General features: G+C 37.9%; 1 protein-coding gene across 1 annotated transcript; it reads left to right on the forward strand.

Annotated features, from left to right (window-relative positions):
• The first annotated feature begins 1,007 nt into the window (after positions 1–1,007).
• Positions 1,008–9,437, forward strand: LOC137287196 (uncharacterized). Its single transcript, XM_067819384.1, has 4 exons — positions 1,008–1,164; positions 2,904–3,233; positions 6,655–6,758; positions 8,766–9,437. The coding sequence occupies exons 1-4, from the start codon at positions 1,086–1,088 to the stop codon at positions 8,934–8,936; spliced, it is 684 nt and encodes a 227-aa protein (XP_067675485.1). The 5' UTR covers positions 1,008–1,085; the 3' UTR covers positions 8,937–9,437.
• Positions 9,438–15,992: the final 6,555 nt, after the last annotated feature.

The raw sequence follows: 15,992 nt of genomic DNA on the forward strand, positions 1-15,992 counted from the left end.
TTAGGTGTCACGTTCATCCCACAACTCACTCTTCGCCTTCATTTCATGAATTTCATTTTACGTATGGAACCTGACTTCCTATCACTTATTAAACTGAGGAGGTATAAAACAACATGCAATTAAACTCTATCTCGGTTATATGTACGTGGGTTGTCAGTCCAGATTTGGTGAGGTCATTATTCGACGATGTCGCACTGGATACACCAGATACACCAGTCATAAGTACCTTTTGAAAGGCGAGGATCCTGTGTTTTGTATCCCTTGTGATGAACGAATCACAGCCAAGCATGTCCTGCTTGACTGTGTTGAATATTCCATCACAAGGGATGAGTATTTTAAATCACTAACTTTTGAAGGTTTTTTAAACGATATTAGTGCTCATTTAATTATTGCATTTTAAAAAGAATTAGATTTTCTAACAGATTTGTAACTAGATAAATATTTTATTATGGCACGTTTTAAGGGATTGTCTCCCAATTGTCCCTAGTATGGTGATTTACCTTCAGTTGTTCGTGATCAGTAGTCCGCGTCTTATACTGTATTGTCTTCGTCAATTACAGTTTTAGTTTCATATGCTAATTTTATGTTCATATCTGTGAAAATCTAGTATTTTCATGGCAGGTTTTTACGTTCTCAATTTATTGATTTTCATATTGATACAAATGAAATTCCTCTCGCCACGATATGGCTGCAATGTTGTCGATGTGACGCTAAATATTAAACCCACTCGCCAGTACAAAACCAGACAAAGCTGGGGTAACCCGTAACTGTTAATCTTTTTTAATCTCCCCAGTAAACTGGGTAAGTGGGAATGAGCCCCCTGGTCACAGTATACCTTGATCGCTTTGTCTACTTTTCATTGACAGATAAGTCGTTATATTGTACAAACATTACGCTGAGTAAAGCTAGTTTACGGCTTGCTAGTTTACGGCTTCCAGTGCTTGCAGCAACATGCGTCGAAGTTATATTGCCCAGCTTATCAGTAAGTGGGCGTATCTTGGAAACCAGCCTGGAAGCACACACGCGCAGGAAGCAGCTTAACAAAGATTGTCCAGCAGGAATTGAAACAAGCAATAAACGCTGACATGATGAGAATGTTACATTTCGTAATGGATATGTACTACCTGTTGCTACTTGCCTTGATGTCTCCACATGGCTGTAAAGGTACGTCCACACACTGAGACAGACTGATAGCTCTGTTATACACAATCAACATGTAGTCTCCAGTAACGTCCTGAAAGACAATGCGTAGAGACCTGCAATGTATTTAGATAATGAAACGAAACGAAGTACATATATTGTTACAGAATAACGAGGAAGAAACATATGTTATACTTGGGATTACACTTTCGTTGAAAAATACAGATTCTAGTATCTAATCATTATCAAATCCCACATGTTGTGATTGTGTCTGGCTTCCTAATTCTCCATTGTTACGTACAAACATATCTGCTAAATTGTATATATGCTCCTCTTTTCTCATGCTCCTCATCACTTGCACGATAACGGTTTTAGAACCGAAATGTCGCTTCCGTATATCGCCGTAGTGATTAGAAAGTGGCGGAATACAACATGTGTCATATTTGGGATTTAGTAAAGTACAAATTCTAGTTCTTGTTGAGTCCCATCCGGGATTTGAACCCGCACCCACAACGTCAGGCATCTAATAGCCCGCACACAAAGTCAGCCGCCTAGATCGCTCAGCCACCGCGACTTCCACAAAAATGAAAGTCGGACAAATGGTAGTCTAGACTGTGTACTTTGTGTACCTCGCTGATAAGTGTAAACTGGCGCTGCTCCCACGGTCGAAAGCTCTGGTCACACAATGCCATTTAGAAAATGGCCAAATGCAACATGTGTCATATTTCTGATTTCACTTCCTCAGTAAAGTACAAATTCTAGTACTTGCGACAATACACACACACACACACACACACACACACACAGAGAGAGAGAGAGAGAGAGAGAGAGAGAGAGAGAGAGACGGACCATAATACTGAATGAAACGTTAACGTCTCCCTCACAAAATGATGAAGTTGATATTTATAAAATTGTGAGTATTTTACATAATACATTGTGTTATATGCAAGTTTGTTCACAAGTCTATACCACTCAATTAGGGTTCTACTGAAAGGATTAGTTTTCACATCATATATCAGATAGTAGATGTCATTTGTTTGTCTCTCTATTGGCATACCAAAATACCAAAAAGTACAAATATGCACTGAGATATGCAGTATATGAAATTGGATTTGCATGATTTTGAATAGAAGTCTAGATGTATACAGTGAATAGTTTTAATGACAAGATAGTGCGATGCTCTGTAAGTGCTGGTAGGAACTTTTGGACAAGTCAGTGTTCATAGTGATGTCAGTGCATTTCACAAACGCATCTAAAACTCGTAATATGTGTGCATTATCACCCAGTGGTGTACCTAAGGCATGGTAAAAAGAGTTCCGAGTAAAACAAAAAGAAATTTGTTCACCTGTCTTTGTATATCACGGGAGAAGCACTACAATGACTGGATTGTAAAGCATAAGGTAGAAATACTAGATGTTTTTTTTATTTTCCGTCGAGAAGCCTCACTTTACACAGCTCTTATTCTTTCAAGAAATATATACTTCAACACCACAGGTGACGACATAATTTGTAAAGCACATGTTTCGGCACCTAGTATCTTCCATTGCCATTTGTCCTGAGGGGAACTCTGAAACGATCAAAATAATGACCATATGTTTTCTTTGGCATGGATTGAATCACATTTTGACGTGTTTCAATGAATATCAAGTAATATAAAATGAAGGACTACTTTCACCAACAAGTGAAGAAGACTTATCATGATGCTGTGTTTTTCAGTACTGAAGGGGTTTCAGATTTCAAATGATATTTCTTTTACTTTTTAGCATTTGTCTTCACAAGTTCTCCAAATGTTACAACTACCGCTTGTGAAGGAGATGCTGCCACATTTGACTGGATCTACACTTCAGGAACACCGACTAGTATTGGATGGACAAAGAGGAACAGTGATGCAGCAACATCATTAAATGCAACTGTGACTTCACTTTCTCTTGGATCATTTATACCAGATTCTGCCTATGTATCAAGAGTTACACAAGTAGGAAATGCTGGAATTATTCTGAGTAATGTAACACCAGCTGATGATGGCATCTATCAAGTTGAGGTTGCCAATTTCACTTCCTTTTTGAAAGGGACGACCACTCTGTCAGTTTTTGGTGAGAAAGCAGTTATTTTCCATAAAAAGTTATGATTAAACTGAAAAATATTTTATAGCGCCCATCTTCTCAAGTGTATGTTCATTTTGTTATTTTTTCGTTTGCTCAAACTATTTACCTTTCAAAGCCTTTCTACTATGAGCCACGTTTATGATTATTGTTTTGGATTCTTTAAAATGTCTCTGAAGATCTGTAGTTTACCTGACTGTGAGTCAAGTGAGTTTTAAGAATCCAAGTGCATCATTTTCTTGTTTCAAACTGAAACCGAACTTTCTATGTTTGCACCAATTTATTTTGCTCCAAACAATGCACCTTGGACATATTGAGTAGTATTAACAATGAGGGTCCTGCTCCAGGTCAATCAAATAGATATTTAATATTAATAACATAGATCTAGACCCCCATTACAAACACTACACCTAAAATGACACAACCTGTCTCCTGCACACAAGCTCACAGTGGAAGGGAAACAACCACTGTGAGCTGCTATTCCCTTTACTTCATAAATGTCTAAATGGGAAATCCATCGATAACTGGGTCACAGCAGTGCACTGTGTCACGCCAGCTCTCAGCTGGTGACAACCAATTACAAAAAATGATTTACAGAAGGTATGAATCCTACAATATGCCGACAGTGTGTGAATTAAGAATGAGAGCGAGGGTCTTTGGTATGCGGGGTTACTCTCGTATGAAAACGCTCAATTACAAACTTTAATAGGTATAACATTTCAAAAAGACCCTACTGTGAAAGATTTAAAATTACAAGCGTGTGAAAAGGAATTGAGAAAATATTCACGTATGAGAAAGTCTGAGCTCATTGAATTACTCAATGAACAGGCCCCTATGGAATTATAATTCACGCCTACTGAGTGTGAAAGGGTGGAAGATGGAAGTACAAAGAAACATAGGCGTTGAAGATGTAAGGCAATTAGCATTTGATAAAGTGAATGGAGAACTGAATGATATAAGAGGTATTAAATTTCAACTCACATTAAAGATGTCATTAGAGAAACAACAGGGGAATGCAACAGACCAGACCATTGTTTACTTCAGAAGTAACCAGGAAGTTATAACACAACTAGATACTATCAACTCTTCTATTGACAGATCATTTGAAAAAAATTCGGGAAACACTAGAACGTTATACTATTAGGGGGTATGGTTGAGTGGCTGATAAGGTCAATATGATCATTATCTACACGGACTTTGAAGCCATTATTAAACCAGTTGATATGGTGGCTCCATCCCCTAAACAAAGTTACACTCAGAAAGTTCAACAGCACGAGGCATGTGGTTTTGGTTATGTGGTTGTGCGTTGTGATGGCCAAACTAACCCTCTCGTTATTTATAGACACAGCTGAGAAATTTCTAAACTGTTTACGGCATGAGGAGGAAAAGATCAGTGAAAAAATGTGTAACATAACACCAATGCATATGACCCTAGCAGATAAGGAGGCCGATATCAAAAGCACTCATTGTCATGTATGCTGTATAATCATGAATGGTGATTCAGTGAGAAGAGACCCCATACGTCTTATACTTTAAAGATAGAGTATACAAATGAATGCTACTGATAGATTTTACAGAGATTGAATGGGTAATTAAAATAACACTAACAAACCCTCACATCGTTTTTATTCAAAATGGCTTCGTTTCCAAAATTATTATCAAAGGCATCCTTCTCATATCCTATATTCCCTTTAAAGTGTTACAAATACCAACTGAGACCAAGTGAGTCTGTCATCTCCAAGCAAACCACCAATATGCATATTATGTTCACACTGTTTCACTCTGTTGCATAACACGTGTCAAATCATTAAGAAATGAAAATACATAAAAATGTATATCAGTATATGAGTAAATCAAAATCCTGTAGATTTCTTTCTATACACTTTTTGTATTACGATATATTTCCCTGAAATTTCGATCTTTCTCTGTGTCTGTTTCCAGTGATTGATTGAGTAGAAAATTGGGACTTTTAAGTCACAAGAACATGTCCTTGATCATTTCCACTCTGTGAATAAAGTATGTTTAGACTCAACATTAAGAAGATAGCTCAACGATATTACTGAAAAACCAAACTGCCACAGACATGCTCAGATGTTTCAGAACAGATCACAAATTAGACATTTAGGTGGATCCCTCTACCTGTATTCGGATTCAAACAATCAACATCAGCCATGATAAGAGAAAAATATGTATTTCCGAGAGTACAAATACTTTTCTTTATGCTAATTTTTCAACCATCACCAACTACACAGCCACCATCCCTACTTGAAATGTATTTTCAGTCCAGGTTGTCCAAATTACAAGTGATATTTGTCATTACAGAGTGAGTAGATTATGTGACAACTGAGGTTTTCCATTGCGAAAACAATATTTTGAGATACGATAGCGAAACTACAAACTGTCACTATCAAAACGTGTTTTTATGTGTGCGCTCATATCATTTAATGTCGATTTAAGAGATGAAGGTAAAACCTTATTGAGACTGGTTTTTCTGCAGTACGGTGCCATATCTATTATATTTCCTGTTGATCATTGTTATTTGGTGTTTTCCTTACATTCGGGAAAAAGTTTTTTACCTGGCCAGCTAAGTGCATGACAATTGACTCTCAAAGCATCATATTCCTTGTTAATCTCCACCTCCTAATCCCGGCATCTTTGTAATATTGTGTGTACTTATATTGCCCTACTTCCATCAACAACGAGTGTGCCTAAAAGTCTAACATTATCGTGCTGGTGAATGAATCGATGCCCACTACAACCAAACAGTATGTGATGCGATAGAAGTTTAAAAGTCATACGACCATCTCATGCAAAAGATATGTGCCAAACATGTTCATCCATCAAAGGACCAGTAGTGCTAAACTTGCACTGGTCTTTGACCTGCTTAGGACCACACACCAACATGCGGCGAATGACAGGGAAAACTGGATGAGAACGTCTAAAGCTATTGTTCATATGTCAGTGCTTCTGTTTCTATTATTTGCAGTGCATAAAAAAGTGTGAAAGTAAACGATGCCGTGTGGTCAGATTAAAATATGATTGGTTTCAAACCCTGATCTTCTCATGTCTACTGAGACAGGTCATAAAACTTCCAGCAGTCTATTTCATTCAGCAAACAAAGCCTATCTATTCAAACATCTTGAGGTTTAATACTAGTATTACTGATTCAGCAAGTTTGAAATGTGCCGGTGGAAATGTATTGTGCCACATCTAAGTGGTTCATAACATCCATTTGATATATCAGACGTGTTGCATGATACAGGGAATTGGACCTTTGGTTGTCTTCTGCTGAGGAATCTGATACATAAGGTAATCGTGACAGTACAGCAAAGTATTTGAGTACGGATGTGTTTTGCGTCCTCTATATCCACAGGGTATGAATACAGGAAGTTTGCCTTTGATTGTTTAACAGATATTCCACAGGGAACCATAAGAGCCACTTATTCAAGCAATACAAAGAAGGTGACGTGCGATGGGCTGACATCTCTTGGATATGGTTCACTTTACTTGGTTCAGGTTAGTTGATATACTTTGACTGTGTGTGTGATGTTTAGACAGCACGTACCTGGCCTTAAGGAATTTATCACATGTGACTTACTAGACTCATACCATTTTACTACTTTGAGGTGATAGGTGAAAAAATGTTGTCGCTGAATATGTACACTTAATATGAGTATTAAACCTTCAGCATTACCCATTAGAAATCTCCCCGACCAAACTTCTTGCACTTATACCTGTTGTGAATAGGTTATATGTGTGCTTTTGGTAACTGTCATAAGTTTCGTTTTTACTCAAATCTGTTTCTACCCATATACGCCTTATGTCCTACCAGAGGCCGAAGACATGTCACCTTCACTTTCTTATGCACAAGTATAACGAAAACCGCAATCCATGCTGGCTCATGTGGACACGCACACAATACATAATATGGAAATATTTATAATGTACTGGTCAGCATACGATTAGTATGACCAGTTTGAGTGGAAGAAAGAACGGTCTGTGTGAGGCTGGCTCTTCTTGGCCAGCGACAGTGTCAGGTGACTAAATGATACATACTTTCCTGTTTATGTATGGTCATGGAATCTCCAGTCTTAAGCGTGTAGAGGTCACACTGCCCATGGCTGTCAGCCCAAGTGCAAATCCCACAGCATAAAAGATCTAATGTCTGCTCACATGTATAGCTTATGAAATGTTCAATAAATGGAGGCTTCCGTTCTAAGTTGGACGTTGTCTTCAATGTCTATTGTGACCACCATGAGCTTCCAAAACTGTTGGCACCGCTTTGACTTCGAAGATTGAGACTGCAAATGTCCAAAGGCAATCGTTCGATTTACATCAGTGAGTCTATATTCTTTCATGTAGCTAAAGATCCCAAATACCAAAAAGCCGTTTTCATTCATTGTCCCTGTTCACGACAGCTCCTAAGTGCTTGCATATTGCTAACCACTTTTCCTCCTTGACATTGTCATGCAAGTTGAACGTAAACGTACATTAAAGTTTCCGTAGAAAACGTTCTGTGCATTATGATGTTGAAGTTACAACGATCATACCCTAGTTTAGAAATTTCATATGTCAATAACACTTGTGCGTTTGGGTGGAAATAATCATGTTTTCAGATGTACTAGTATTTATTTACCTATGACCAAAGTTAGAAATCGAAATGTTTTCCTTGTTTTATTCTCAAAACGTAAGAAAATTATAGAAGCTGACGTTTTTCACATCATCCATATACTCACAAATTTCGTGTCACTCCAAGTTTTAGATATTTGACAGGCATTTAGAAGTTGGTACGGAAAACAAGACACTCGTTACATCCATAGCAAGTGTCTTGTATTACTCCAAGTATTGGTTTGTCAAACAGTTTCTGACTGAGTAGATTAACAAGCACAGGAAAGTCGGATAACATCAATGGGGGATTTGGGAGTCCCTTTGAGAAACGTTTACTCTCTACCCAGTTTGTTTAATTATTATCAGTCTCTAGCATTACACTAAATCAAAACGGAAATAATTTCATTCAGTGGCTTTTAAATGCATGCATAGAAATGCAGGATAAACAAGTGGGAGTGACGATTTGGTGAAGGTATATAACAAGTGGGAGTGACGATTTGGTGAAGGTTCTATATGTTTTGCAAGTGATGCACACAGCATGGTTTCGAAAAGACGATCATGCAGCTGAATAGATATGGCTGCGTTTATAATAGTAGTACACAGTGCAGGTGATATGATTCTCCCTTGCGATACATGAACCAATGAAGAATTTATTGGGCAGAAGGTGAAAAGGCCGGTGTATTTCTAAACAGATATCAGCTTTCCGATGTAGGTAATATTCTACATCATACAAGCGAACTATTCAGCATATATTGAATCATTGTTCATTGATAATCATTGTGCGTACTTAAAGCGCAATATCATCATGATTATCTCCTCATTTTGTCATCAGAATAAATTAATCCATGTGAAAGCTTTTCTGCTTCAGCACTTTTGTTTCATCTTGTAATGAGAATATGTTTGATGTGTCTACAGGGTGGAACAACTGTTACCTCAACCGAATCACTCTCACTGGAATATACCCCAAGTACAGGAGGAGCATTCTGCTGCTGTGTGAGAATGAAGGGTGATTCTGCCAAATGTTTACCTGCTGGGGAAAGTTACACCGATTGTTCTGCAGAGTGTGTTGAAATTGCAGGTATGTAGAGAGTGAAATTTAGATAGCATGAAAAAGATGCTCCTCAGTTATCTTAAGATTGACCTTGAATACATACCGCCGCACAGCTGTCAAACTGACTGATCATGAACAATGTTGTATAAGTTCCAGCACTATTTCCACTATAAATGGAGGTCCAAGAGGCCTCACTTCTCATTTCAACCGGGTCATACCTTACTTGACTACATATTCATAACAGACTATTCTCCAAATCAAATTCAAAGGAGAAACATTATGGACCCCGACCACTGGAATTACGTCTGAGATCATGCTCCTATCAAGATGACAATCCTCCTTCCACCTAAGGCTCTGACTTTCCAGCAGCCCAACATCAGTAGAAAACACTTTTCGTGGCACAAATGCAACAATGTACATTTTGAACAATACAAACACCATATTTGCAACGACCTTCCATCTACATCATGCAAGTTGTTACGAGAGTGTATTTTCTGTAAATTGTATTATTAATTAAGTAATAAATATAGTTATTATGGGTCATATTTCGTATCATAAATGTTCAGTGCTTTTCCTACTTTGGCAGCAGGCTTGAAGGTTACCTCCCTTAGAGTTTGTGTTTTGCTTGGTAGAGCGTAATTCCGTGAGATTACGAGAGAATTCTACGTTAATGGTCGTATGTGCTCGAATATTCAGGAGTCAGGGACCTTGTATATAAAGGCTGGTTGTCGTGTTGACGACACGATTAACTCAGAGACCATATATCGGTATATAGTCTCTGATTAACTGGAGTACATTAAACTGCCTGCCTTCGTCAATGCATGACCTACATAACGGCTGCCTGACCGCTCGCCGCCTTACAATTACACTCTCGCCTCTTCTGGAAAAGATAAATCAGAAACGTCAAACTCCTCACATCAACTGCCCCAGTTTCCAGATTAACGACAAGCATGTCCATGACCCACACCTCATCATTCTCTCAGCTTTTACTGGCTTCTATAGTGACTGACACAGTGACAAGTACTCGCCTGCATTTGATACTTGTTTCAAGACGGAAGATGACTCTGATGTTCAACGTCTACTGGATAGTTCTCACGCGGACTCACCAGAGTAAGCCATGGAAGTTAGTACAAAAGAAGTTGTCAAGTCCATAATGACCCTGAAGAAAAGGAAAGCGCCAGGTCATGACCTCATCGAGAACGAGCACTTACTGTATGGTGGTGACACACTTGCATACTATTTAGCCAAGGTTTTCACAGAGGTGATAAAAACGTTTAAAAAATCCCGGAAGCATGCAAGGAAGGAATATCACTTTCTATATAAAGGTAACAGAAAACCAAAGCACCTCCCAGAAAACTACAGACCTATAACACTCCTCCCCGTGGTCAACAAGCTTTTTGAGGTGTTCACCATAGTGAGTGAGTGAGTTTATATTTAACGTCACATCGGCAATATTTCAGCCATATCGTGACGAGAACATTTAACACCGAAAGAAATAATATGTATTTAATAAATAAACCTGTCAGCAAAGGACTACGACTAGAATATCACAGTTACAGTTTAAAACTAGTGTGGAAACTTAAAACTAATATTACTATTTGGACAACACAATATAAAACACGGGCTATATATCACCAACGACAGAAGGTAGATCACCATACTAGGGACCATGGGGACTTACAGTACATTGCTTCCTGCATGGACCCTAGCTGGATTTACATCATCCCTTCAGCCGTTAGCAATTCAGGAAATCTAGCCATAAAGTAAAAAGACAGTTATTCTACGATTAGAAACAGTGGAACGTTTTCATGTACTTTAAATGTTTTGGGACTTACGTACCCTCTCAGGAGGACAATAATTTTACAGTGCTTTAACCCCCCTCAAGGATACAGCCACTAACACTCCAAGTTACTAGTTCAAACTTCCAAGAATAAAATAATTATCTATTTACAATTCATTTAGCAAATTTATGTCTTTTAAAAATGCAATAATTAAATGAGAGGTAACATTTTTAAAAAGATCCTTCAAAGTTCGTGAGTGAAAAAAATTATCCCTTGTGATGGAATATTCAATACAGTCAAGGAGGATATGCTTGACTGTGATTCTTTCATCACAAGGGATACAAAACGGAGGATCTTCACCTTTTAATAAATATTCGTGAGTATACCTCGTATGGCCAATGCGACATCGTCGCATAATGACCTCCTCAGATCTGGATTGAAAACCCAAGTAAGTATAACCGATATAAGGTTTTATTTTATATGTAATTTATTGATACCTACCTGGGTGTCCCACTTCTTTTGCATCAGATTGCGGATATAAGGTCTAATAGCAGTTTTATAGTCTGAGTACGGAATAAGAAGTGGAGTCACAGAGTGCTGCCTTGGCAGCAAAATCGGCCATTGTGTTACCAGAAATACCTACATGGCTTGGTAACCAACAACAGACGATGTCGCATTGGCCAGTAGCAAGATCATTATACAATTCAATTATTTCTATTAAAAGTGGATGTTTACAAGAGATAGTTTTAATCGCCTGAAGGCAAGAAAGAGGGTCGGAATAGATTATATATTGTTTACGTTGAGGGTGTCTTTGAATATATTTGAGAGCTGTTAATATGGCGTTAGCTTCTCCTATAAAAATAGAACTATTATCTGGTAATCGAGAAGATATTGTTCTGGATCCAATGACAGTGGCACAAGCCACTGCGCCACCGTCCTTGGATCCATCTGTAAATAAGGATGTATAATTGCTATATTTATGTTTCAGTTGATTATATACTTGTTTATACTGTAATTCATTAGTTTCTGATTTTTTAAAAGTCGTTTCTGTTAGGTCAACTTGTGGCCTAACCAACTGCCAAGGAGGAGAAGAAAGAGAGAGAGAGAGAGAGTTAATATTTAACGTCACATCGGCAATATCTCAGCCATATCGTGACGAGAACATGTAACAAAGAAAAGGACTCTATGTGTATTATAAAATCTGTCGGCGAAGGACAGTAAAACAGCTAGAATATCACAATGTGAATTAAAACTAGTGTGGAAAAAATAAAACTAATAGCATTATTTGGACAATACAACATAAAATCAGGCTATAGATTGCCAACAACTGAAGGTAGATCACCATACTAGGGACCATGGGGACTTACAGTACTTTTGCTACCTGCATGGACCCTAGTTGGATTTGCATCATCCCTTCAGCCGTTAGCAATTTAGTCACATCTAGCCAAAAATTAAAAATACACATATACTATGATTAAAAACAGTGGAAGTCTGAACGTACATGAAATGTTTTGGGACTTACGTACCCTCTCAGGAGGACAATAATTTTACGGTACTTCAACCCCCTTTGAGGGTACAGCCACTAACAATTCAAGTTACTAATCTGAACTACCATGAATTAAAATGCAGCTATCTACAGAACATAATAATCACAATTCAATAATGAAATCAATTTCTTTTAAAAATCCAAGAATTAAATGAGAACTGACGGTGTTAAAAAGGTCCTTCATTGTTTTTACATTGAAATATTTATCCCTTATGATGGAGAATTCAACACAGTCAAGCAGGATATGCTTCACCGTGGTTCTCTCATCACAAGGGATGCAAAACGGAGGATCCTCACCTTTCAATAGGTATGAATGAGTATATCTGGTATGGCCAATACGACATCGCCGCATGATCACCTCTTCAAATCTGGACTGACAACCCAAGTAGGAATAACCAATATAGGGTTTTATTTCATGTAATTTATTGATGCCTACCTGGGTGTCCCACTTCTTCTGCATCAGATCACGGATATAAGATCTAATGTTAGCTTTATGATCACTGCATGGAAAAAGAAGTGGTGTCACAGATTTGTTGAGTGCTGCCTTGGCAGCAAGATCGGCCATTGCGTTACCGGAAATGCCCACGTGGCTTGGTAACCAACAGAAGACGATGTCGTATTGGCCAGTAGCAAGAGTGTTATACAATTCAATAATTTCAATTAAAAGTGGATGTTTACACGAAATATTTTTAATAGCCTGAAGGCAAGATAGAGAGTCTGAAAAGATTATATACTGTTTATGTTTCGGGTGTCTTTGAATATATTTCAGAGCTGTTAGTATGGCGCTTGCTTCAGCTGTAAAAATAGAACTGTTATCTGGTAATCTATAAGATATTGTTCTGGATCCAATGACAGTGGCACAAGCCACTGCGCCACCGTCCTTGGAGCCATCTGTAAATAAGGATTTATAATTGCTATATTTATGTTTCAGTTGATTATATTCTTGTTTGTATTGTAATTCATTCGTTTCTGATTTTTTAAATGTCGTTAATGTTAGGTCAACTTGTGGCCTAACCATCTGCCAAGGAGGAGAAGAAAGAAGACGGGAAGGAGCTATGTTTTCCAGCTCAATGCTGGCAGCAGAAATAAGTGGTTTTATTCTTAAACCAAGAGGCGGAACAAGAGAAGATTTCTTTTTGTATAAATCCTCATACAGTGGATTGAAAACACAGCTATATGCAGGGTTGGACTCATTTGAATATAGTTTTGTTACATACTGTAAAGCTAATTTTATACGTCGCTGCTCAAGAGATGGTTCGTCAGCCTCGACATACAGGCTGTCAACAGGTGAAGTTCTAAAGGAGCCAAGACAAAGTCTTAGAGTGAGTGAGTGAGTGAGTGAGTTAATATTTAACGTCACATCGGCAATATCTCAGCCATATCGTGACGAGAACGTTAAATACTGAAATGAAATATATGGATACTATAAAAACCTGTCAACGACGGACAGTAAAACAACTAGAATATCACAACTGGGATTAAAACTAGTGTGGAATGTTAAAACTAATATCACTATTCGGACAATACAACATAAAATCAGGCTACAGATTGCCAACAACTGAAGGTAGATCACCATACTAGGGGCCATGGGGACTTACGGTACCTTTGCTGCCTGCATGGACCCTAGTTGGATTTACAACATCCCTTCAGCTGTCAGCAATTTAGTCACATCTAGCCAAAAATTAAAAATACACATATACTACGATTAAGAACAGTGGAAAGTTTAAATTTACTGTGAATGCTTTTGGACTTACGTACCCTCTCAGGAGGACAATAATTTTACAATACTTCAACCCCCTTTGAGGGTACAGCCACCAACAATTCAAGTTACTAATCCAAACTTCCAATAATTAAAATACATCTATTTACACAACATAACATTCAAAATTCCACCAACAAATCAATCTCTTTTAAAAAACCAATAATTAAATATGAATTAACGCTAGTAAAAAGATCCTTCATTGTTTTAACTGTAAAATACTTATCCCTTGTGATGGAGAATTCAACACAGTCAAGCAGGATATGCTTCACCGTGGTTCTCTCATCACAAGGGATACAAAACGGAGGATCCTCACCTTTTAAAAGGTGCACATGAGTATATCTAGTATGGCCAATACGACATCGTCTTAAAATACCCTCTTCAAATCTGGACTGACAACCCAAGTAAGTGTAACCAATATACGGTTTTATTTCATGTAATTTATTGATACCTACTTGGGTGTCCCACTTCTTCTGCATCAGATCACGGATGTAAGTTCTAATGCTAGCTTTATAATCAGAGTATGGAATAAGAAGTGGTGTCACAGATTTGTTGAGTGCCGCCTTGGCAGCAAGATCGGCCATTGCGTTACCAGAAATACCTACGTGGCTGGGTAACCAACAAAAGACGATGTCGTATTGGCCAGTGGCAAGAGTATTATACAATTCAATAATTTCAATTAAAAGTGGATGTTTACAAGATATATTTTTAATAGCCTGAAGGCAAGAAAGAGAGTCTGAATAGATTATATATTGTTTACGTTTAGGGTGTCTTTGAATATATTTAAGAGCTGTTAGTATGGCGTTAGCTTCTGTTGTAAAAATAGAACTGTTATCTGGTAATCGAGAAGATATTGTTCTGGATCCAATGACAGTGGCACAAGCCACAGCGCCACCGTCCTTGGACCCATCTGTAAATAACGATTTATAATTGTTATATTTATGTTTCAGTTGATTATATTCTTGTTTATACTGTAATTCATTCGTTTCTGATTTTTTAAGTGATGTTAATGTTAGGTCAACTTGTGGCCTAACCAACTGCCAAGGAGGAGAAGAAAGAAGACGGGAAGGAGCTATATGGTCCAGCTCAATGCTAGAAGCAGCAAGAAATGGCTTAATTCTGACCCCAAGAGGCGGAAGAAGGGAAGACTTTTTGTTATACAAATCTTCATAGGGAGGATTAAAAACACAATTAAATGCGGGGTTAGACTCATTAGAAGCTAATTTTGTAATGTATTGTAAAGATAGTTTGATACGACGTAAGTTGAGAGAAGGCTCATCAGCTTCGACATATATACTGTCGATAGGAGAGGTTCTAAAAGAACCAAGACAAAGTCTTAGGCCTTGGTGGTGCACAGGATCAAGTAGTTTTAGGTTGCTTTGACAAGCGCCACCATAGACGATGGAGCCGTAATCAAGTTTAGATCGGATCAGTGATCTATATAAGTGGAGAAGGGTAGATTGATCCCCTCCCCATTTTGAATTTGAAACTACCTTTAATAAATCGAGTGCCTTCAGGCATTTGGCTTTAAGGGATTTAATATGCGGCAAAAAGGTCAAATGTGAGTCGAAAATAAGTCCCAAGAACTTGGCCTCCTTGACGACTTTGATTGGGGTACCACTGAGAAATAGTTCTGGTTCTTTATGGGGTTTGTATTTACGACAGAAGTGTATACAATTAGTTTTTGATTTAGAAAATTTAAAGCCGTTTTCAAGACACCATTTATCAATTTTGTTTAAACACAGCTGCAGTTGCCGTTCAATAGTATACATGTTCTTACCGCGGCAAGAAATATTAAAATCATCCACAAATAAATATCCATCTATTAAATCGCTTAAAACTTTAGATAAACTGTTGATCTTGACGCTAAAAAGAGTGACAGACAAAATACTGCCTTGTGGAACACCCTGATCCTGATTGTAATGATCAGACAGGGTAGAACCCACACGGACTTGAAATTGCCTGTTATTTAAAAATTTAGCAATGAATTCAGGCAAACGACCTC

The sequence above is a fragment of the Haliotis asinina genome, chromosome 1, assembly GCF_037392515.1.
Source record: "Haliotis asinina isolate JCU_RB_2024 chromosome 1, JCU_Hal_asi_v2, whole genome shotgun sequence".
In the NCBI taxonomy this organism is placed as follows: Eukaryota; Metazoa; Mollusca; class Gastropoda; order Lepetellida; family Haliotidae; genus Haliotis; species Haliotis asinina.

Excerpts from the sequence above, each read along its gene's own strand:
- LOC137287196 (XM_067819384.1), top strand. The coding sequence starts at position 1,086 with ATGATGAGAATGTTACATTTCGTAATGGATATGTACTACCTGTTGCTA. Across the intron at positions 3,234-6,654 it reads GACCACTCTGTCAGTTTTTG|ATATTCCACAGGGAACCATA; the intron begins GTGAGAAAGCAG and ends ATTGTTTAACAG. Across the intron at positions 6,759-8,765 it reads GTTCACTTTACTTGGTTCAG|GGTGGAACAACTGTTACCTC; the intron begins GTTAGTTGATAT and ends ATGTGTCTACAG.